The sequence below is a fragment of the Mobula hypostoma genome, chromosome 25 (assembly GCF_963921235.1).
Source record: "Mobula hypostoma chromosome 25, sMobHyp1.1, whole genome shotgun sequence".
NCBI classification, from domain to species: domain Eukaryota; kingdom Metazoa; phylum Chordata; class Chondrichthyes; order Myliobatiformes; family Myliobatidae; genus Mobula; species Mobula hypostoma.
The window spans coordinates 22,418,738-22,444,233 of NC_086121.1; the positions used below are offsets into that span (position 1 = coordinate 22,418,738).

The 25,496-nt window shown below is 46.7% G+C and overlaps 1 protein-coding gene across 1 annotated transcript; it reads right to left on the reverse strand.

Moving 5' to 3' along the window:
- Positions 1-589: 589 nt before the first annotated feature.
- LOC134337900 (ankyrin repeat domain-containing protein 65-like) lies at positions 590-14,508 on the reverse strand. Its single transcript, XM_063033246.1, is given in 5 exon segments — positions 590-1,003; positions 6,940-7,489; positions 11,321-11,535; positions 14,433-14,465; positions 14,467-14,508. Coding segments are annotated over 5 exon segments (1,254 nt in total).
- Positions 14,509-25,496: the final 10,988 nt, after the last annotated feature.

The window sequence follows — 25,496 nt, forward strand, 5'->3', positions numbered from 1 at the left end:
GAATAGTTTACGGTTGGGGTGACTCGGGTCTCCAATGATCCTTCGGGCCCTTTTTACACACCTGTCTTTGTAAATGTCCTGAATCGTGGGAAGTTCACATCTACAGATGCACTGGGCTGTCCGCACCACTCTCTGCAGAGTCCTGCAATTGAGGGAAGTACAATTCCCATACCAGGCAGTGATACAGCCAGTCAGGATGCTCTCAATTGTGCCCCTGTAGAAAGCTCTTAGGATTTGGGGGCCCATACCAAACTTCTTCAACCATCTGAGGTGAAAGAGGTGCTGTTGTGCCTTTTTCACATTTTTACATTACTTATTTTAACTTAACTATTTAGTAGACATATATAATGTAAGTCAGTTCTTTTCTCTATATTTAATTATCATGTATTTCATTGTACTGTTAACAAATTTCATGACATATGCCGGTGATATTAAATCTAACTCTGATTCTGGGTCTGACATCAATGTACATAAGTTGTCACTCTTATATATTGTATTGTGCAAGCATACAGCATTGTTAAAAGTACAATGGCTAGTTTACGGTGTTATAAAGGGTACATGATTACTTTAAGTTTATACACAAGTAGAGTTAATTCTGTTTCTCAGATCCACAAAAACCACTGTGACAGTCTCGTGCTGAGGCGATGTCAAGGGGTGTTTCGTACCACAGGTTAGTGGTGTACATGTTGGCACCTCTGCTCAGCAGTAATTGGATGGTCCGCTCGTGGCCCCTTTTGGTGGCGAGGTGGAGAGGAGTGTTCATAAGCCAGCCTCTTGCCTCTATATCAGCTCCACGCTCGATCAGATACTCTGCGACATCAGCATCACCCCTCTCTGCCGCCCGATGAAGCGCAGTCATGTTCAGGCCGTCTCTGGCGTCTACGCTGGCCCCCTGTTGCATGAGAAGGTCCATTATTCGGAAGTGGCCCATCCCTGCTGCGGCCTGCAGAGCAGATACTTTGTTACTGTCTGCAGCCCCGTGTGCGAGTAAATCTACCAACACCTGTCGGAAAGGATGCAAATCGTGAACTTTACAAATGATCCCTGCCGCTTTTTATTGAAAATCATTATATTTTGAGCTTTTCCTTTAAACCAGGTGTTCCCAAGCTGGAGTCCATGGACTCCTGGCTTAATGGTGTTGGCCCATGCCATAAAAAGAAAGATTGGGAACCCCAGATTTAAACTAACTAATTACTTACAAGTAGCAGACACAAGAAACTGCAGATGCTGGAATCTAGAGCAAAAAAAAACTGCTGGATGAACTCAGCAGGTCCGACAGTATCAGTGGAAGGCAATGGGCGGTCAATATTCTACACTGTTCCATTTCCTTGCTTAGTTCTTTCAGCAGTTTGCTTGTCATTACCATTGGCATTTCACTGAAGACCTGTGGCTGCTTACAGTGAATGGGTTAACATTTCAGGCAATTAATCCTTTATTAGGGTAAGTGCACCACAGAAATGTATTGGAAATCCGCTATTAATTAAATTGGTAAATTGGTTTATTGTTGTCACATGTACTGAGGTACAGTCTTGCATACTGTTCATAAAGATCAGAAGACCATCAGACATGGGAGCAGAATTAGGCCATTCAGCCCATCAAGTCTGGTCTTCCATTCCGTTATGGGTGATTTATTATCCCTCTCAACCCCACTTTTCTACCTTTTCCACATACGCTTTGATGCCCTGGCTAATCAAGAACCTATCAGCCTCCACTTTAAATCTACCCAATGACTTGGGTGTCTGTGGCAATGAATTCCACAGATTCACCATCCACTGGCCAAAGGAATTCCTCCTCATCTCTGTTGTAAAGGGACGTCCTTGTATTCTGAGGTTGTCTTAGAGTCTCCCACTATAGGAAACATCCTCTCCGCATCCACTATCAAGGCTTTTTAAGATTCGATAGGTTTCAATGAGATTCCGCACCCCCCCCCCCACACACTTCACTCTTTTAAACTCTAATGACCACAAGCCCAGAGCCATCAAACGCACCTTGTACGTCAGCCCTTTCACTCCTGTTATCGTTCACGTGGCCTCCTCTGGATCCACTCCAACACCATCACATCCCGTTCCTAGACAAGGGACTCAGGGCTGCTGACAATACTCCAAACGCGGCCGGCCCACTGCCTTGTAAAACCCTCAGCACTACATCCTTGCTTTGATTTTCCAGTCCACTTGAAATGAATGCTAACATTGTATTTGCCTTCCTTACCACCGACTCAACCTGCAAGTTAACCTTTAGGAAATCCTGCACAAAGACTCCAAAGTCCCCTTGCACCTCTGACTTCTGAATCTTCTCCCCATTTAGAAAGCAGTCTATGCCATTATTCCTCCTATAGAGATGCATGACCTACATTATGTTCTATCTGCCACTCCTTTACTCGTTCTCCTAGGTCCTTCTGAAGACACCTTGCTTCCTCAACACTACCTGCCCCTCTACCTATCTTTGTATCATCTGCAGTCTTGGCCACAAAACCATTAAAGCCATTGACAGATAATGTGAATAAAAGCCCTGACCCCTGTGGAACAAAACTTGTCACCGGCAACCAACCAGAAAATGCACCCTTTATTTGTACTCCTTGCCTCCCGCCAGTCAGACAAACTTCTATCCACGCTGAAAATCTGCAGATGCTGGAAATTCGAGCAACACTCACAAAATGCTGGAGGATCTCGGCAGGCCAGGCAGCCTCCATGGAAAAGAACAAACAGTCGACGATTCGGGCCGAGACCCTTCATCAGAACTAGAGAGAAACGATGAGAAGTCAGAGTAAGAAGGTGAGGGGGAGGGGAGGAAGAAGTACAAGGTAGTAGGTGATAGGTGAAGGCGGGAAGGGGAGAGAGGGGGTGAAGTAACGAGCTGGGGAGTTGATTGGTGAAAGAGAAACAGGGCTGGAGAAGGGAAAATCTGATAGGAGAGGACAGAAGGCCATGGAGGAGCACCAGAGGGAGATGAGAGAGGAAAAATGGGGATGGGGAGCAGTGAGGTGGAGGCATTACTGGCAGTTCGAGAAATCAACGTTCATGCCATCGGGTTGGAGGCTACCCAGATGGAATACGAGGTGTTGCTTTTCCAACCTGAGTGAGGCCTTGTCGCGACAGTAGAGGAGACCAGGACTGACTTGCCAGAATGGGAATAGGAAGCGGAATTAAAATGGGTTGGCCACTGGGAGATCCTGCTTTTTCTGGCGGTCGGAGCGTAGGTGCTCGGCAAAGCAGTCTCCCAATCTACATCGGGTCTCACCGATATACAGGAGGCCACATCGAGAGAACCGGATACAGTAGATGGCTCCAACAGACTCAGAGGTGAAGTGTCGCCTCACGTGGAAGGACTGTTTGCAGCCCTGAATGATAGTGAGGGAGGAGGCGTAGGGGCAGGTGGAGCATTTGTTCTGCTTGCAAGGATAAGTGCCAGGAGGGAGATCAGTGGGGAGGGATGAATGGACAAGGGAGTCAGATAGGGGGTGAGCCCTGTGGAAAGCAGAAAGTGGAGGGGGAGGAAGATGTGTTTCGTGGTGGGATCTTGTTGAAGCTGTTGGAAGTTGCGGAGAATTATGTGCTGGATATGGAGGCTGGTGGGGTGGTGGGTGAAGACAAGAGGAACCCTTTCCCTGGAGGGGTGGTTGGAGAACGTGGTGAGGGCAGACGTGAGGAAGTAGAAGAGAAGGGGTTGCGGGCAGCGCTGATGGTAGAGGAAGGGAAGCCCCTTTCTTTGAAGAAGGAGGACATCTCCTTTGTTCTAAAATGAAAAGCCTCATCTGGCCTATAGTTTCCTATCCTTTGCCTTCCTCCCTTCTTAAAGAGTGGAGTGAAATTTGCAATTTTCCAGTCCTCTGGAAACATTCCAGAATCTAGTGATGGTCGAAAAATCACTACTATTGCCTCCACAATCTCTTCAGATACCTCTTTCAGAACCCCGGCGTATAGTCCATCTGGTCTAGATGACACATCTGTTATCAGACCTTTCAGCTTCCCAAGCCCCTTCTGTGTAGAGGTAGCAACTACACTCACTTCTGCCGCCTGAATTAATTACAACAGTGCATTGAGATAGTACATGGTAAAACAATAGCAGAGTGCAGAATGAAGTGTACAACACAGAGAGAGAGTGCAGTGCAGGTAGACAGTAAGGCACAGGGTCATAAGGAAGTAAATTGTGAGGTTAAGAGTCCATTTCGATCGCAGGGGACTCTTTGATAATCTTATAACAGCAGGATAGAAGCTTTTCTTGAGCTTGGTTGTACATGGCTTCCGACCTTTGTATCTTCTGCCTGTTGGGTGAGGAGAGAGGAGAGAAGAGAGGAGGCCTGGAGTGGGAGAGGTCTTTGATAATGAGGTAGGGAGAAGTGTAGACAGAGTCCATGGAAGGGAGGCTGGTTTCCACAACTCTCTGCAGTTTCCTACGGTCACGGGCAGGGCAGTTACCACACTGAGCCGTGCTGCATTCTGATAGGACGCTTTCAATGTTGCACTGATAAGGGTCAAAGGTGACATGCCAAGTTTCTTTAACCTCCTGAGAAGGTACAGGCGCTGGTCAGCTTTCTTGACTGTGTTGTCAACACGGATGTACCAGGACAAGCTATCACTCTGAAGAACTTGAAGTTCTCAACTCTCTTGACCTTAGCACCATTGACGTAGAGTGCTGTGTAAAAGTCTTAGGCACATATACATATCTAGGATAGCGAAGACTTTCGCACAGTACTGTAGTAACTTTATGCATTGCTCTGTACTGATGCCACAAAGAAAAAACAAATTTCATGACCCATGTGAGTGATGATAAACCTGATTCTGATATGGGTCTCTATTGTGGACTGAGAGTGGGAAGGGGGCAGGGAGAGGGTAATCATGGTTGGGAAAAGGAGAAAAGAGAGGGGAGGGAGTGGGAAGCAACAGGGAGACATTCTGTAATGATCAATAAACCAATTGTTTGGAATCAAATGACCTTGCCTGGTGTGTCGGGGCTGGGTGTGTCTGCACCCAGACCAACACCCGCCCCGGCACTCCTCCTCTGCCACCTGTCCCACACCCCCACTGTGGCTCTCCACCCTCGTCATTCCCAAATTCCTTTAGTCCCGCCAGATTTATAAAATCACTGTCCGCTCCACATTGACAAATGCAGTACTGCACAAAAATCTTAGGCATCCTAGCTACATATATGTGTCTACGACTTATTCACAGTGCTGTGTTACCCTGAAATTCATTTTCTTTACAGGAAATTAAAGAACTACAATAAAATTTATGACATTGAGATATAAACAAAGGCTGTCAAACAACCAATAATGCAAAAGAAGACAAATTATGCAAATAAACAAATAAATAAACATATTAATAATAAATAATACTGAGAACATAACTAATTGAAAGTATCCATTTACCTGTAATTTTCAGCCTACTTTGAAACAATGCAGTTTCTTATTTGAACTAATCATCACTTCTTTTGATGCTAACTCAACTAACAGGATAGATGAGCATTTGAATCAAAGGTTCATTTATTATCAAAGTATACAACTCTGAAATTCTTCTTCTCCAGACAGCCACGAAACCAGGAAAGAAAAGAAAGGCAGCACGATCACCAACCCCCAAATCCCCCCTCCCCACAAAAAATGAGCGAAAATGGAACAGGCACATCAACCCCTAAACCAGAGAAAGAGAGAAAAAAGGGGGAAATAATAAATAAATAAATAAATAAATAAAGGATGGGGTAAGAAGGGGAGGGGGGCATTAATGCCTTATATTCCATCTGGGTAGCCTCCAACCTGGTGGCATGAACATTGACTTCTCTAACTTCCGTTAATGCCCCTCCTCCCCTTCTTACCCCACCCCTTATTTATTTATTTATTTATTTATTCCCCCCCTTTTTTTTCTCTCTCTCTCTGTCCCTCTCACAATAACTCCTTGCCTGCTCTCCATCTTCCTCTGGTACTCCCCTCCCCCTTTCTTTCTCCCTAGGCCTCCCGTCCCATGATCCTCTCATATTCCTTTTGCTAATCAACTGTCCAGCTCTTGGCCCCATCCCTCCCCCTCCTGTCTTCTCCTATCATTTTGGATCTCGCCCTCCCCCTCCCACTTTCAAATCTCTTACTAACTCTTCTTTCAGTTAGTCCTGACAAAGGGCCTCAGCCCAAAACGTCGACTGTACCTCTTCCTAGAGATGCTGCCTGGCCTGCTGCATTCACCAGCATTTTGTGTGTGCAACTATGCTCTTCTATTGAGATGTTCCCACACCCAATGATCTCACTTTAAGGACTCTTTATCTCATGTTCTCGTTATTTATTGCTATTTATTTATATTTGCATGTGCACAGCCTGTTGTCTTCTGTGCTCTTACTTGATCTTTCATTGATCCTGTTTACAGTTACCATTCTATAGGTTTGCTGAGTATGCCAACAGGAAAAAGAATCTCAGGGTTGTATGTGGTGATACGTATGTACTCTGTTAATAAATTTTACTTTGAACTTTAAAATTTGCAGCAGATTAACTAATCGATTGAACGTCCTCCCATGGATTTTTCAGCTTGCTCTGAAACGAAACAGCTTCTCGTTTGAATTAAGTGCAATTTCTTTTTAAAAAGGTGAAACAAATCCACCTTTGGGGAGATTTGAGAAACACACATCCAAATGACAGGAGCCCCCATCTCAAGGGGAGGATGTTGTTATAGCTTTGGGATTTGTTCCCACAAAGCTTGGCATGAGGACATTTCCGTTCAGACACCTGGTGCATAGACAGTGGGTGGATTATGTCACTGCAAAAAAAAACAACAACTTTAAAGTGATTTAAGAGGGGCGGTTTTTACTTTGGCTTATTGTCGATGTACAGATTGTCGGGGAGCTTGACTGTAGAATACCATGTGCTTGGTATCTACGACATTGTTTACAAAGGGAAGGTCTGGTATGGTCTGTGTCTCTCTCAGTGTATTTTGCATTTCATTATTATTTGTCGTCCAGACATACCTCTTCTTGGCCATTAGCAGCAGCAATCGATAACGCTGTCCTTCCAACAGCATCCTCAGCATTGATGCAGGTTCCAGTTTCCAATAGCATTTCAATTACTTTTCTGTTTCCAACCTCCGCGGCCAGGTGCAAGGGCATCATGTTGCCCCGTGTCGTGCCGTGCGTTGAAACTCCTCTCGAAAGGAGAAATTCGATTATGTGCAGCCGGTCACTCACGACCGCCCAGTGCAGTGGGGTCCAGCGCTGCGCGTCCGCTGCCTCGGCGCTTGCCCCGTAGTTCAGCAGCTGCTGCGCAATCAGGAGGTGCCCCCCTGCGGCTGCGCAGTGCAACGCGGTCAGTCCGCGCCTGGTCGGCACGCCGGTCGAAGCCCCACGCTGCAGGAGGAGGTCGGCAATCTGGGTGTGTCCGTTCCAAGCAGCCCGGTGAAGAGGAGTCCAGCTGTGCCTGTCTGTGGCGTCGATCTCTGCCCCGCGGTGAACGAGAAGTTTAACCAGTGATTGGCAGCCCTTAAGTACTGCGTAATGTAGTGGGGTGCAGCCAAATTCATCCCTGCATTTAACGGGATAATGATAGTCATTAAGAAAGCACACGGTCCATTGGCCTTCATCAATCGTGCGATTGAGTTTAAGAGCTGAGAGGTAATTTTGCAGCTATATAGGACCCTGGTCAGACCCCACTTGGAGTACTGTGCTCAGTTCTGGTCGTCTCACTGCGGGAAGGATGTGGAAACCGTAGAAAGGGTGCAGAGGAGATTTACAAGGATGTTGCTTGGATTGTTTATGAGAATAAGTTGAGTGATCTCGGCCTTTTCTCCTTGGAGCGGCAGAGGATGAGAGGTGACCTGATAGAGGTGTTCAAGATAATGAGAGTCATTGATCGTGTGGATAGTCAGAGGCTTTTCCCCAGGGCTGAAATGGCTAGCACGAGAGGGCATAGTTTTAAGGTGCTTGGAAGTAGGTATAGAGGAGATGTCAGGGGTAAGTTTTTTTATGCAGAGTGGTGAGTGCGTGGAATGAGTTGCCAGCGGCGGTGGTGGCAGCAGAAACAATTGGGTCTTTTAAGAGACTCCTAGACAGGTACATGGAGCTTAAAAAAATAGAGGGCTATGGGTAAAGCCTAGGTAGCTCTCAGGTAGGGACATGTTCAGCACAGCTTTGTGGGCCGAAGGGCCTGAATTGTGCAGTATATTTTCTATGTATCAGATAGTTATTATTCTGTATTGTTAGTGTTTTACCTTGTCCTAACTCTGTGCACAGTGCAATGATTTGATGCATATGAACAGAATGCAAGAAAACATTTTCGCTGTATCTCAATATATGCAACAACAATAAACTGACTCCAGTTCCAAATACCTGACTGTACCCACACACTTTTCAATCATACAGTTAAAGTGAACACCACAAATTCACAGATATACACAGGTTGAGCACCCCTTAACCAAAACTTCAAAATCTGAAAACCTGCAACATCCAAAATTTTTTTGATCGCTGACATGACATCACAAACAGAAAATTGCGGAAGGAGCTGGGAAAGTTTCTAGGCAATGCACAGGTCTCTGTGTACCGCAGATACTTCAGAGAAGTGACCTCACATACCTAATGATCAGGAGTTAATGAAAAATAGAAAAACACCGCATAAAGTGAAAAACGAAGATCTCGATTGTGTATTGGAAGAGTGGATTTGTCAGCTTCGGAGTAAAATATTACCGGTAAGTTGATCATGAAACAAGCAAAGATCTGTCACAATAAACTAAAAATTGAAGATATTTGTGACTATTCAGCAGGCTGATTGAAGAAATTTAAGAAAAGACAGGGCATTAATTTTTTTTAAAGATTTGTGGTCTGCTGATCACGAAGCAGCAGTGAAATTCACTGATGAGTTTTCTGAGATTGTCGCTGATGAAAATCTAACATGCTGATCGGTTGCATCAGCACATACGCGTGATGAACAAGTGTAAGACCAAGACAGCGTACCGGTAACACATAAATTCAAGGTCGGGAATGATAATGATGCCAAACAGCCTCTGACTGTCCACCTGGGTGGCTGAGGTAGTGATGGCTTACCTTTCTGATGGTTCAATGTATTGTTTCACGCACAGAATTATTAAAAATATTTTACAAAACTACTTTCAGGGTGTGCGTATAAGCTGTATATGTAATGCAAATGGATGGATTTCATGTTTAGACTTGGGTCCCATCCCCAAGGTAGCTCTTTATATAGGTTGCAAGTATTCCAGAGTCAAAAAAAACCCCCTGAAATCCAAAGCATTTCCAACCCCTAGCATCTCAGATCGGGGTGCACAACCTGTATATGTAAATGAATTCTGGATGGTATAGGCTGGTTCCTGTGCTAATGGAAGAATTCAGGATGAATAAAGTGGGAGATTTGGATTGAGGACCAGTGAGACAGAATCTCTGCAGAGATTGGACCCAATATATTTCATGTTCAAAAGGTTTCACCAAAATTTCCTCCTTTTATGCTCTCATCCAAAACACTGAGAGCTATGATTTGCAATAGATCCTTGGGATACTCCACTTGTGACTTGATTCCTGTGGAACTCCTCCTATTAATGACTATCTAATTCTGACCGCATACAGAGATTATATCTTTATTATTATGTATTGCAATGTACAGCTGCTGGATAGCGAGAGGATTCGAGTACAGGAGCAGGGAGGTACTACTGCAGTTGTACAAGGCCTTGGTGAGACCACACCTGGAGTATTGTGTGCAGTTTTGGTCCCCTAATCTGAGGAAAGACATCCTTGCCATGGAGGGAGTACAAAGAAGGTTCACCAGATTGATTCCTGGGATGGCAGGACTTTCATATGAAGAAAGACTGGATGAACTGGGCTTGTACTCGTTGGAATTTAGAAGATTGAGGGGGGATCTGATTGAAACGTATAAAATCCTAAAGGGATTGGACAGGCTAGATGCAGGAAGATTGTTCCCGATGTTGGGGAAGTCCAGAACGAGGGGCCACAGTTTGAGGATAGAGGGGAAGCCTTTTAGGACCGAGATTAGGAAAAACTTCTTCACACAGAGAGTGGTGAATCTGTGGAATTCTCTGCCACAGGAAACAGTTGAGGCCAGTTCATTGGCTATATTTAAGAGGGAGTTAGATATGGCCCTTGTGGCTACGGGGGTCAGGGGGTATGGAGGGAAGGCTGGGGTGGGGTTCTTAGTTGGATGATCAGCCATGATCATAATAAATGGATGTGCAGGCTCGAAGGGCCGAATGGCCTACTCCTGCACCTACTTTCTATGTTTCTATGTTTCTATAATAACGAGTTTCACGACAGTGACAATGATAAACCAATCCCAGTTCCACCAGGGATATCCCAAAGAATGGCAAGGATCTGAAGGAATACGGTTGTTAATGGCCCCAGTGTTCCTTGTAACACTGAGGCTGCACTGGTGAGGTCTCACTTGGAGTAAGGCGAGTAGTTTTGGGCCCCTGATTTAAGAAAGGACGTGCTGGCATTGGAGAGGGTGCAGAGGAGGTTCATGAGAATGATTCTGGGAATGAAAGGGTTATCATTTGAGCAGTGATTGATGGCTCTGTACTCGCTGGAATTTAGAAGAATGAGGTGGGGATCTCATTGAAACCTATCGAACGTTGAAAGGCCGAGACAGAGAGGCTGTGAAGAGGATGTTTCCTTTGGTAGGGAGTCTAGGACTAGAGGGCACAGCCTCAAAATAGAGAGACGTCCATTTAGAACAGATTACATTTTTTATTAAAGTCTGTCACAAGCCTTGTGGCCCATCAGGCTGGTGCTTATGCCGGTTTCCGTAGTGTGAAGTGACTGAGAGCACGAGACTCCCTCCCCCCCCCGCCCCGGATAGGACACCAGTCTATTGTGAGGTTAACCCCGAGCATTTGCCAGTACCCATTCTCAGCTGGGTAGACTGGAGCAGTGTGTGGTTAAGTGCCTTGCTCAAAGACACAACACGCTGCCTCGGTCGAGGCTCGAACCCACGACCTTCGGATCGCTAGTCCAGCACTTGGCCATGCGCCACACAGAGATGAGGAGCAATTTCTTCAGCCAAAGGGTGGTAAATCTGTGGAATTCATTGCCACAGGTGGCTGTGGAGGCCAGGTTACCGGGTGCATTAAAGGTGGAGGTTCTTGATTAGTCAGGCAGTGAGAGGTTATGGGGAGAAGGCAGGAGAATGGGGTGTCGAGGGAAATGGATCAGTCACGATGGAATGTTGGTGCAGAATAGACGTGCTGAATGGCCTAATTCTGCTCCTATGTTGCACGGTCCTATGCTCAGAAAGCAAACTCTTTCATTCATAAACCTATTCCACTGACCCTTATGTTAGTCTATTTCATATTGTTGTCGTAGTTGAATGCAGTTTGTGCCAATAGTGGCACCTCACCTGGAGTCTACAAGAGCGCCGTGCTGTAGATATGTCTTCGCCAGGTGGACGTCACCACTACAAGCTGCCTGATGAAGGTCAGTCCACGTGCCAAGGTGGACACCATCTCCTGCTCCCTGTTGAACCTCGTTAAGCTCTTCACTGAGATCCACCAGTCTCCACAACAGTTCTGCTGTCATCCCAGATACCTCGTCATGTCTTCTTAAAAAGTAAGACTGATACAAACAAACTCTTTGAGAGCTTTGTGGGGTATTTTTACATAAATAAAGACATGAATTGTAAAATAAGAAGATTTGGGGCAAGTAGACTCTGAAATTGGGAGGGGCATTGTTTTTGTTTGCAGATCCATGTTTTTTTATGCACCTCTTAGCATCTTTGGTCAATTTAGGGATGGGTGCAGCGTGCAACCCCCAATCAGTGGCGCTGAAGTACAGCAGTTAGTGTAATGCTTTACAGTACCAGCAACCCAGGTTCAATTCCCACTGCTGTTTGTAAGGAGTTTGTATGTTCTCCCCATCGCTGCGTGGATTTCCTCTGGGTGCTCTGGTTTCCTCCCACATTCCAGTGACGTATGAGTTAGGGCTAGTAAGTTGTGGGCACACTGTGTTGACGCCAGAGGCATGGAGCCACTTGCGGGCTGCCCCCAGCACATCCTCGGACTGTGTTGGTCGCCGATGCTAATGACGTGTTTCACTGTACGTTCCGAGGTTTCGAGGCACACGGGCAAATAAAGCTAATCTTTAAGACGCTTGTTTACAGAAAGGATGTTGCAGACGGGTTTGCAAACATGAAAGCTCTTTGTCGGTTTATAAATAACCAATCTTCAGAGAAATGGGAAAACAATTTAAAAAAAGCAATGCAGATGCCAGAAACCTAAAACTGGAACAAAATGTTCATTCTTTTGAAGTCTCTCAAAGCTTTGACTAAACAGTCGGTTTTCAGATGTCTAAGAACTCCATTGTCATTAAAACAAAAAGGTGACTTGGAAACCAGTAAATATTCTAAAACATGACTTGCAAAAAGCAGAGGAGTTTACAGTTTTCCTGTAACTGCATCTCTGGCTACTGGATATTGCAGAGCATATCCAAGGCCACAAAATATGCCTTTTGTTTCAAGAGTCACGTTTGGCTCTTTTCTGATTTAGAGTGCCCTGGGTTTAATCTAATTAGCATGTCCCACGCACCCACTGAGGTTGGGTGGGACTACTACCAGAGGTGATGGGTTAAGGGTGAAAGGTGAAACTTTTAAGGGGAACGTGAGGGGAAACTTCTTCACTCAGAGGGTGGTGAGAGTGTGGAACGAGCTGCTAGCATAAGTGGTGCATGCAAGCTCCATTTCAACATTTAAGAGAAGTTTGGATAGGTATGTGGATGGAAGGGGTATGCAGGGCTATGGTCCCAGTGCAGGTCAATGGGAGTAGGCAGTTTGAATGGTTTCAGCATGGAACAGATGGGCTGAAGGGTCTGTTTCTGTACTGTTCTTTTTGATGACTCTAAATGCTGATTAATAAGTATAAACGTCTGATCTGAAGCTCCTGCACCACACACAAAATGCAGGAGGAACTCAACAGGTCAGTTGACCCTTCAGGTCGAGACTCTTCATTAGGACACTCATCGACAAGCTTGACTGTCTATTTCCCCTCATAGATTCTGCCTGACCCGCTGAGTTCCTCCAGTACTGTGTGCTTTGCTCTAGATTTCCACGTCTACAGCTTCTCTTGTGGCGCACTGGATGGAGTAAGGAAGTGCGCCCCCTGCTGGTGACAATGGGAACTGCCTCCCCACCCGATCTCGATATTTCATGGGAGATCCCAGGTCCTCACTGGGAAGAAGAAACAGGGAGGTAATCTCCAGTCAGCTGACTTATATTGTTGCCTCATTCAATTAGGCTGTCACATTGTCACACTGCTCTGCACAAATTGGTATTTTACTTGCTACCTGACTGTCCCTAAGGCAAAGTCGAGTTTATTGTCATATGTACCAGTGCGTGCGTGTCGAGGTGCAATGAAAAACTTACTTTCAGCTGCATCACAAGAAAATAAAACATGAATTGCCATAGATTGTACACATTTTTAACAAGAAGATACACAACACAGTCACTGTGCAGTACGGAAGCTGTAAGGCATTGGAACTCAGGACCTTACAGAGGACAGCAAAGACTGCTGACAGGATCATGGGGGTCTCCCTCTCCTCTATTTGTGATATTTACCGGGAGCATTGTAGACGAGGGGCCCAAAACATTTTTGAAGATCCCTGTCACCCGTCCCACCATCTCTTTGACCCACTACCACCAGGAAGGAGGTACAGAGGTATCAGGACGAGGACTGCCAGACTGGGTAACAGCTTCTTCCCTGAGGCTGTGAGACTAATGAATACCCTGTCACCGGGACAGCAAGCTCCTTACTGTTTACCTGTGCTGCACACGACACGGATTTTGAATGATAGTTCATTAACTTATGTATGGTAATATCTTGTTTTATGTCCAGTGTGTGACACGTGTTTTGTTTGGTCGTGTATTTGTACAATTGGATGACAATGAACTTGAACTTGGAAAAAATATCCATTGCAGGGCAAAGTGATCAAAGTGGCCGTAATGTTCTCATACTGAGGTAGTGGATTCGGGTTGTACAGATTGGTTCAAGAACCGCATGTTTGAAGGGAAGTAGCTGTTCCGGAGCCTGGCGGTGTGGGACTTGTACCAGGAGTATTTGATTGGTGACTGAGTGTTCTGGGATGCTGTGTTGCTACAAGTGAAGGTCTCCTGAATGGATGGGTCGACTGGAAGGAGGTTTTCCATGTTTGTGACTTTCGAGTGCCCTGTGTTGTGAGTGTCAGAAATTCCATGCACTGGTGCTCCTTTTGCATGCTGGATTGGGTGAAAGATAGGCAGGGCACCCAGAGGGGAAGGGGCTCACTCCTTGGTGAGGTTTTGATCCTTCGATGAGACTGAGGCATCTCGGGCAAATAACAAGCACAGAGTCCAGCCAGCTTCCTCAGTTGCTTTTGTCACATGCAGTCACTGACCAGGTATTCCTGAACATTGGACTGAAATAAAATGCTCTGAACATCCTTCTTAAAAAGATCCAATGAATACAGTGAAGTGTGTTACTTACAGCTGGTTGATCAATGGTTCTAGGTTTAGTGGGTAACAAGGACCTGTTGGGAAAACAAACGGCAAATTAGCTTCATATTAGAAACAGAGAAACTCTGGAAAGTCTAAGACAATGTTTTAAAGTTTGAGACATCAGTTCAGAATAGAATCATTAAACAGATTTAAGATGGAAATTACGGTGAATATCAGCAACTTACTCCACTTTTATTGTGCTTAACTTGTACAGTAAAGAATTTCCACCGCTGGCGTGTACACGGCAAGTGCGGACGTTTAAATATTCACTGATTGAACTGGTCTGCTGCACTCTCAGAAACATTATCCAAGATGCATAAAGGTCCCATTGTGTACCCTCATAATCTCATAATCTCGACAAGTAGAAACTTGCTGAGCCCTTTTTGTGAAATATTATCCTTCAATTACTGCACAAGCCTTTGATGGGACCATTTCGATCTCGCTGGAGTATATTAACCCTTTCAGCATCCATTCATCTTTCAAATTGTGCAATGCCCCTCATCACTCAGTGAAACTATTAATAGAGGAGCTCTCAAAAATTGAAATGTTGTACAATATAGAAATTTTAGCTTATGAGTAGTTGCTCACACAAAATGGGATTTGTTGAGTAACGTTATGTTATGGTGAATTATGTCCTGTCTCTGGAGCCTCACTAGAAGATCAAAGTTCAATGGGACCAACTCTATGATGCCGGGTAGGGTTTGAGTCAGGCTGTGTCATAGTTGCCTCCAGATCAGAGTGACTTGCTTAATGTTACTGCATCGAGTAATGTTTAAGGCTGCTTTATTTATGACAATGTGGAAAAATACATAAATACTCAGACTGTGGTCAGGAGTTAATTTTATACATGGACAATTCCTTTGAGTTGTTATCCTCCACCTTGTTGACCTCTGACTTCATTTTTAAATTTATTTACTGCCCGTAATGCTGCTGGCATTTAGGGCCACAATGAAGCTCCTCTGTCTCTGGCAGTGTTCAGGGATTCTGTCATCGTGTCAGTAGCTTCCTGTCAGTTTTCACTACTGCGAATCATGCAAGTCCCGGGTGGAGACTCAGGAATACCATCACACTCAGGCGTGGAAGGATTCTTCATTGCTGTTCCTGTAAAAATATTATTTTACTGGTCAGAGTAATTAGCCCTGAGCTGAACCCCCGAACCTGGTGGTCCACTCTTAGTCTGGCCTCTACCCTTTGACCTGTTGGCATGGGTGACCCTATAAAGAGCCAAAACACAAAGCCCAGACTCCAGCCAATGTAGCTCTCCGGATCATTGAGGCACGCAAACCTCCAAACTCAACGGCAAGGTTGTGGCTCTCTTGGATCTGACCTCAATACTTGCTGCTTAATTGTTGTCTACATGAGGTGGTGCTAGACAGTACAATCCTCTTAGCTAAAGTTGGATGGAAAGGAAGGTGGATAATTATGTGTTGATATAGTTCAGTTCTCATTTGTTAATGAGAGTGATATTCCTCACCAGGATGAGGAATGAGGGAATTAGTTGCAGGATGAGGGAATCAGGGGCATCATTTCCAACACGCGAAGGAGCTTCACTGGTTATCTTCCTGGAATCATGGCAGAGAGCACCGTGGAAGATGGCTTGTGCTGCATAGAGCTTTACAGACCCAGGGCAAAAGGGAGCGAGGGACGGTCTAGGGGAGTAGTCATCCCAAAGCAGGTACCTGAAAGCTCGGTACAATCGGTGGTGTTGCACTGGGATGTAAACAAGCTGGGCTGCAGGTGCAGACAGAGGTAACATCAGAGCATATTGCTATAGGAAGTAGATTACTGATGAGGCCGTGTTAATCAAAGGTCCGACATTTACCTAGTTTATAGGCATCATTATGTGCCATCTCGTACGACGTGGGCGATCACGGTCTCTGACCGTGATTGTTCTTGGCAAATTTTTCTACAGAAGTGGTTTGCCATTGCCTTCTTCTGGGCAGTGTCTTTACAAGACGGGTGACCCCAGCCATTATCAGTACTCTTCAGAGATCGTCTGCCTGGCGTCAGTGTCGCATAACCAGGACCTGAGTTACGCACCGGCTGCTCATACAACCATCCGCCATCTGCTCCTCTAGCTTCACGTGACCCTGATCGGAGGGCTAAGCAAGTGCTACACCTTGCCCGAGGGTGACCTGCTGGCTAGCGGAGGGAAGGAGTGCCTTACACCCCACAGGCAACTCTGAAATAGTCCAAGGGCAGCAGGCAGCACTCGCTTCGACAAAACGTCCCAGGCTGGCAAGTGGAAGGTCGATGGTGAACTCATTCTGAAAACCCCAGGACCAGAGAGTGCAGCAACGACCGCTGGATGAAGGAACTTGTCCAGTGAACCCACTGGCAGGGGGTGATCAGGGAGCTCCACTCCACACAGAACAAGCAAAGTGTGGAGGAGGGCGAGGGTCCGATGCTTCCTGAATGACTGCCGCGCATCTGTGAGAGGCAACGTCGAGCCAGACGAAGAGGGCCTTCAATCACAGGAGGAGAAGTCAACATGCTAGAGAGTATCTGGAAGGGAAAGAGGTGAAAGGAGCACACACTGTTGGGCCAAGTAGCCAGGTCCTCATAGTCGCTCACATCGAACACAAGCCCTTTTGCCTCTGCCAGCCATCAAGCACCCGTTTACATCAATCGTACACTAATTCTTTTTTATTAGTCCATAAAACATTTTCAGCCCAATGGGTCTGATCCACCTTTCTATCATGGCTGCTTTATTAATCCTCTCAACCCCATTCTCCCACTTTCTCCGCATTGATGCCATTACTAATCAAGAACCTACCAACCCTGGCTTTGGATATACCCAATGACTTGGTCTCCACAGCTGACCATGGCAATGGATTCCACAGATTCTCCACTTCCCTCATCTCTGTTCTAAAAGGTGCTGCGGCTGTGCCCTCTCGTCCTAGACTTTCCCAGTATAGGAAACATCTTCTCCAAATAATGCTGGTTGCAGGCCAGAAAGCACAGCCTTCCCACGGTGAATGACTTCCTTCCATCCCAGCAGGGCCTTTGCTTTGAATATTTCAGTCTTTAATATTTGGGCCATTGCCTGCCTCCACCAAAACAATATTTCTCATGAGTGCTTGAGTGTCTATGTCTTGTTTGCATAAAGGTTTAACCGGATAAATCAGATACCAGAAGTGACCTTGGCAGCAAGCAAGGCTGTGGCTTGGAGCCCACTGGCTCTGTTGTCAATGTTCACGTTGAGAATGGTCACTCTCGTATCTGCTGTGTCAAAGATACATGGGAATGTTCACTCAAAGCCCTGCTCTATTCAAAGACGGTTGGCGGTGTGAAGTAAGGTAAGGTCATGCGAGGGGGAAAGTCCATCTCGTTGCCCAGGACCTGCCCTTCACAGGTGACACTGTAAAAGTAAAAGCAGCGCTGTGGGGCCGGCAGGGGAGCGTAGTGGTGAGCACAACGGTTTACAGTACCAGCAACCCGGGTTCGATTCCTGCTGCTGCCTGTAAGAAGTTTGTGTGTTTGCCCCGTGGCCGTGCAAGTGATAAATTATCCAATCTGTATCAAGAAGCCAGCTGTCATGTCGCAGGGTACCTCAGGGCACCCACAGCACACGTCAACACACCCAACGATTCAAATGCAGCCTCTTCCCCTCCCCCATCAGATTTCTGAATGATCCATGAACCCATGAACACAGTACCTCATTATTCCATAGAGAAATTTCAGACTCTGGATACGATCACTACCTCATTATTCCATGAAGAAACTCCAGAATGCAGATACGATCACTGCCATCCCTTGGGCTCCGGTGTAATTCTCCGCTGTGAAGTCTTTTCAAGGTTTGCCTCCTTGGAAGAAGTTTTCCTCGAGCCCTGATACCTCTCCTGGTTATTCCGTTATGGTCACTTCTGCATCTCTCGTTACACAATTCCGACTGCACCAGGTTCTTTGCACCATTCACGCGGTTTCACACCGTTGTATTTATCACAAACACGAGAAAATCTGCAGATGCTGGAAATCCAAAGCAACACACACTAAATGCTGGAGGAACTCAGCAGGTCAGGCAGCATCTGTGGAAAAGAGTAAACAGTCAAAGTTTTCCTCCTGATGTCTATTCAATTCAATTTACCGTTGAGTTTACTTTTACCATGTTTATTGTTTACTCTGGGAGGTCCATGCGAGCGAGGATTTCATTGCACCCCAACAATAAACTGATCTGAGAGGATGGCTGGTCACCGTGGAAACACTGGCCACTTATCCACCAGGCCTCCTCTCATATCACTGCCGACTGATTGACTTTGCCTGGGGGCTGATCAGGGTCAGCGCCATCTAGTGGCCAAAGTTAAAAAATCAACAGAAAACATTCCTCACTGAGATGGCCATTAACTCCTTTGGATGAAGCTACCATCCCACAAATCATCTCAAATAACTTTAACTCACCTTTTTGTCTCTTTCACTCATGGAAAAGGACATCAGTAGATAAGCGAAGAGATACCACTCATCCCACAATCTCTTTGATCCACTACCATCAGGAAGGAGGTACAGGACGAGGTCTATCAGACAGCTTCTTCTCTCAGGCTGTGAGACTAATGAATACCTGAGGTCTGGTCACTCGTACAGCCAGCTGTTTACTGTACATTGAATTATATTTTATTAACTGATTTGCGGTAATGTTTTGTTTTACGTGCTGTCTGCGTTATCTGTTTTGTGGGGGCACCATAGTCTGGAGGAACGTTGATTTGTTGGTTGTATGTAAGTACAGTCAGATGACAAAACACTTGAACGTGAACTTGATTACCCAGACGAAATACAGGGGCAAACTTTGTAGCTGAATAAGTAGGGAGACAGATGGAGAATACTCTGAACTGATTCCACAACCTATGGGTGCACCTCAAGGACATTTCAACTCATCTCCTCACTACATTGAGGTACAGTCGACGTTTCAGGCCGAGACCCCTCGTCAGTCCTGACGAAGGGTCTCGGCCTGAAATGTCGACTGTACCTCTTCCTAGAGATGCTGCTTGGCCTGCTGCGTTCACCAGCAACTTTGATGTGTGTTGCTTGAATTTCCAGCATCTGCAGAATTCCTGTTGTTTGTGTCCTCACCACGTTCATTATTTTGTAAACGCACAGTTTGTCTTCTTTGGCACGCTGGGTGTCAGTCTTTGTGTGTGTGTGTGTAGACTTTCATTGATCCTATTGTATTTCTTTGTTCTACTGTGAATGCCTGCAAGAAAATGAATCTCAAAGTTGTATATGGTGTCATTATTTTGGTAATAAATTTACTTTGAACTTTGAACTTATTCAGAGCACCAGCTCCTTTTTATTGAAGTGGTTTCATGAAACATTTCATGCTCTCCATTTCCTTTGCCATCATAAGGATTTCATCATACTTCATGACCAGCACATCGCTGTGGTTTATATCCTGATCAAAGTGGAGCTGTATAACCACTCATACACCAGTCCAGTGGGAATTTAATTCAAATTAAGACTGCGGACGAAGGGGCCGAATCACTTCGGCTGCAGTACTGCTAAATGGCGGGAGGTGGCGCTGCGGACCACCCAGCAACAGTGCCATTATTGCTGAAAAACCAAACAGAAAACTTGCGTATACTAGGCATCTAAAATAAAACTACAATATACTAGAAATACTGAGCAGGTCAGACAGGATTTACGGGGAGGGAAACAGTTTCAATGATATAGAGTCCTTGGAAACGTTGGAAAGTAACTGTTTTAAGTTGCCAGAGAAGGGGGTGGTGGAGGGGGAGATAGGGATGCCTGTGGTCGGGACGAGGTCAGACTGGACTGAAATGGAGGTGGTTTCTGCTGAGAGAGAATGGTGAGGGGTTGAAACTCATAGCTGACCCATCTGGAGGAGATGTGAAAACAGGAAGGTGGCTGAGGCCAGAACGGAAACAAAGTGCTGGAACTGTGAGGTGCAAAGTCGAGCTTATGACCACGTACCAGAAAAATTATACAGTACTTGAAGCAGCATCGCAGATGCATAGCTTCAGAGAAGCAGCATTCACAATTTTTGCAAGAAAAGACCCAATTTGAACAAAAGCAATCAATTTTAATGCAAAGTGGTCACAGTGTTGTTAAACTGAAGCGATTGGGTTGTGCCAGTTAGTTAAATAACTGACTGGTTTAAAGGCAGTATCTGCTCTCGAAGCTGGTGGCATGGATTATAGTATTAATGGTAAGACTCTTGGCAGAGTGGAGGATCAGAGGGATTTTGGGGTCGGAGTCCATAGGACACTCAAAGCTGCTGCGCGGGTTGACTCTGTCGTTAAGGCATATGGTGCATTGTCCTTCATCAACCCTGGGATGGAGTTTAAAAGCCAAGAGGTAATGTTACAGCTATATAGGACCCTGGTCAGACCCCACTTGGAGTACTGTGCTCAGTTCTGGTCGCCTCACCACAGGAAGGATGTGGAAGCCGTAGAAAGAGTGCAGAGGAGATTTACAAGGATGTTGCCTGGATTGGGGAGCATGCCTTATGAGAATAGGTTGAGTGAACTCGGCCTTTTCTCCTTGGAGCGACAGAGGATGAGAGGTGACCTGATAGAGGTGTACAAGATGATGAGAGGCATTGATTGTGTGGATAGTCAGAGGCTTTTTCCCAGGGCTGAAATGGCTAACACGAGAGGGCACAGGTTTAAGGTGCTTGGAAGTAGGTACGGAGAGATGTCAGGGGTAAGTTTTTTTACGCAGAGAGTGGTGAGTGCATGGAATAGGTTGCCAGCGGATACGATAAGGTCTTTTAAGAGACACCTGGAACGATACATGGAGTTTAGAAAAATAGAGTGCTATGGGTAACCCTAGGTAATTTCTAAGGGCATGTTTGGCACAGCTTTGTGGGCTGACGGGCCTGTATTGTGCTGTAGGTTTTCTACGTTTCTAATATCACCGTTGCTGGAAATCCAATGTAAAAGAGAAAGCTGGGACCTCCCTGGCTCTGTGTGGGGGGGCCCAGGCAATGCCAAAGATTTGACTCCAGTGGGGTGGATCTGCTGCCGAGCACAGTGCTTACCTTGTCCTGCCAGTCTGCCTGCATGTGACCCTCTGACAGAAATGGTTTACAATCCCATTATCCTTGCAATAATAAAAGTGACTATTTATCAGGTTATGAAGGGCCGCATCCTTGAGGGATATCGGATCATAGTGGATCTGCAAAGTTCAAAGTAAGTTTATTATCAAAGTACATATACATCACCCTGAGATTAGTTTTCTTGCGGGCATACTCAATAAATCCAATAACCACAATAGGTCAGTTAAAGACCGCACCAATAGGGCGGGCACCTAGTGTGCAAAAGATGTCAAACTGTGCAAATACAAAAAGAAAAAATAATATTAATAAATGCGTAAACAATAAATATCAAGAACATGAGATGAAGAGTCCTTGAGAGTGGGACAAAAGGTCATGGGGATTGTTCAGTGATGGTGTGAGTGAAGTTGAGTGAAGTTATCCCCTCTGGTTCAAGAGTCTGGTGGCTGAGGGGTAATAACTGTTCCTGAACCTGGTGGTGTGGGTCCTGGGTGGTGCGTGTCCCTGATAATGGATGCTGCTTTTCTGCAACAATGGTCTGTATAGATGTGTCAACATTGGAGAGGGCTTTACCCATGATGGACTGGGCTGTATCCACTGCTTTCTGTAGGATTTTCCAATCAAGGGCATTAGTGTTTCTGTACCAGGCTGTGATGTAGCCAGTCAATGTACCCTCCATCACACATCTATAGAAGTTTTGGATGTCATGTCGAATCTTCACGAGCTCCTAAGGAAGTAGAGGTGCTGTCGTGCTTTCTTCATAATTGCACTTACGTGCTGGGGACCATGACAGTTCCTCTGAAATGATAACTCCGAGGAGTTTAAAGTTACTGACCCTCTTCACCTCCGATTCTCCGATGAGGACTGGCTCATGGGCCTCTGGTTTCCTCCTCCTGAAGTCAATAATCAGCTCTTTGGTCTTGCTGACATTGAGTAAGAGGTTGTTGTAGCACCACTCAGCCAGATTTTCAATCTCCCTCCAATATGCCGATTGGAAACCACCTTTGAATCGGCCAATGACACTGGTGTGACTGGGCTCCAAATGCATTACTGACTACACGAGGGAAAACACCGTTGACTGTACCCATGACGTCTCCCTCCCTGACGCTCTAAACAACTTCTGTATACATTTTTGTCACACTGGACACTCACCAGTATGCTTACTGACAGAACCGCTCTACGATAGCATCTCTCATGCACCTGGCTCTGAAAACAAGGACATGTATGTCAGAATGCTGTTTCTCTGGACTCGGTCTTGGCATTCAACACTATTGTCTCACTGACCTCAGTGAACAAACCACTACTCCTCAGTCTAAGTACACCTCTGTGTAACTGGGTGTTGGACTTCCTAACGAACAGACCTCAGATAGTCAGGATGTACAACCGCTCCTCCCTCCCCATCAACCTCAACCCGGGTGCCCCAGGGTTGTGTGCTGAGCCCAGGGTTGTACACACTGCTCACATGCGACTGCACGGCCAAACACCCGAGTCATCCCATTGTCAAATTCGCTGATGACCCATCACCAACAACAATGAGACAGCCCACAGAGAGGAGGAGGAAGAACTCGAGGCCTGGTGCCAGGCAAATAACCTTCATTCTCAATGTCAACAAGACAAAGGAGATGGTTATCGACTTCAGGAGAACTCACACCGCTCACATCCTTCTTGATATCAGCGGCACAGCAGTGGAACGTGTGAAATGTCGCACTCCTGGGAGTGCACAGCTCACACAACCTCTCACAGTCCCTAAGCATACCATACACAGTCAGGAACACTCACCAATGCCTCCACTTCCTGAGGAGGCTGAGAGAGCTGGATTTGGAACATCCACACTCACGTCATTCTACAGGTGCGCAGCAGAGAGCATCATTTCAAGCTGCGTCACTGCTTGGTACGGAAACTGCACTGTGCCGGGCAGGAAGGCTCTACAGCGGGCAGTCAGCACTGCCCAACGCACCACGGGCACCAGTCTTCCCGCCATCAAGGATAGGTGTACAGAAAGGCGCCGGAAAAGGGCCGGTAACATCACGAAGGATCCCACCCTCCCTGCCTGTGGACTATCTGCCCCACTCCCATCAGGGAGGAGGTTACACAGCATCCATGGCAGGGCCACCAGACTCAAAAACAGTTACTTTCTCCAAGCTGCGAGGCTGATCAACTCCTCCACCCTCTAACCCACCCCTCCACACTCCCCACCACACTCCCCTCCACACTCCTCTCCACACTCCCCACCACACACCCCTCCACACTCCCCTCCACAGTCCCCACCACACTCCCCTCCACACTCCCCTCCACACGCCCCACCACACTCCCCTCCACACTCCCCACCACACACCCCTCCACACTCCTCTCCACACTCCCCACCACACACCCCTCCACACTCCTCTCCACACTCCCCACCACACACCCCTCCACACTCCCCTCCACACTCCCCACCACACTCCCCTCCACACTCCCCACCACACACCCCTCCACACACCCCTCCACACTCCCCACCACACACCCCTCCACACTCCCCACCACACTCCCCTCCACACTCCCCACCACACACCCCTCCACACACCCCTCCACACTCCCCACCACACACCCCTCCACACTCCTCTCCACACTCCCCACCACACACCCCTCCACACTCCCCTCCACACTCCCCACCACACTCCCCTCCACACTCCCCACCACACTCCCCTCCACACTCCCCTCCACACTCCCCACCACACTCCCCTCCACACTCTTCTCCATACTCCCCACCACACTCCCCACCACACTCCCCTCCACACTCCCCTCCACACTCCCCACCACACTCCCCTCCACACTCCTCTCCACACTCCCCACCACACTCCCCTCCACACTCCCCTCCACACTCCCCACCACACACCCCTCCACACTCCCCACCACACTCCTCTCCACACTCCCCTCCACACTCCCCTCCACACTCCCCACCACACTCCCCACCACACCTATATAATTTTTCTCCTGTCAGTCATGTTACCTATGGGCACTCCCGTGCCTAGCATCACTTTATGGACATAAGGCAATCTATGCATTTAAGCTTTCTTATGTATTTATATTTATTGTGTTCTTTTATTATTAATGTACTTCAAAAAATTCTTTTGTGTTTTTTCTGTGCTATAGCACATCTGGAGTAACAATTATTTCGTGCACTGACATCAAGCAATCCTGAATCTTGAATCTTGGTCTGGGATGGTTGGTCACTGTGATTCAGCGTTTGCTGCTGAACGTGACTTGCCTCAGCACAACCTCGTGGTGTCCCTCGCTGTGGTATGGTCACCATGATATGGTTGGAGCACCTCTCCCAGGGATGTGGTTCAGCTCCAAGCTGTTTTCATAGACACACATACACAGGGAGTAAATGCGGTGAACGTTAACCCTTCGCAGCGGCAGCACAATACGTTTCGAAGGAGATGGTCTAAGGTGGTGTTAGGGTTTTACAGGTCGGTTCAGGAACCAGATGGCACTGTGGAAAAAGATGTTGTTGAGCCTTGAGATGTTGGTCTTTGGATCCTGTATTTCCTGCCTAAAGACCTGGCCCAGATGGTGGGCTCCTTGATGATGGGCTATTCCTTCTCGAGACACCTCCTCTTGTAGATGTCCTCAGTGGTGGAGATAGGTGTAGCTGGGATGGAACTGACTGTATCCACCCCTCTCTGTAACCTCTTGCAGCCGTGTGTGGTGAGTTCCAATATGAGGCCCTGAATCAACCAGCCGGAACGCTTTCCACCCTACATCAGTAGAACTTTGTCCAGTCGGAACGCTTTCCACCCTACATCAGTAGAACTTAGTCCAGCCGGAACGCTTTCCACTCTACATCAGTAGAACTTTGTCCAGCCGGAACGCTTTCCACCCTACATCAGTAGAACTTTGTCCAGCCGGAACGCTTTCCACCCTACATCAGTAGAACTTAGTCCAGCCGGAACGCTTTCCACCCTACATCAGTACAACTTAGTCCAGCCGGAACGCTTTCCACCCTACATCAGTAGAAATTTGTCCAGCCGGAACGCTTTCCACCCTACATCAGTACAACTTAGT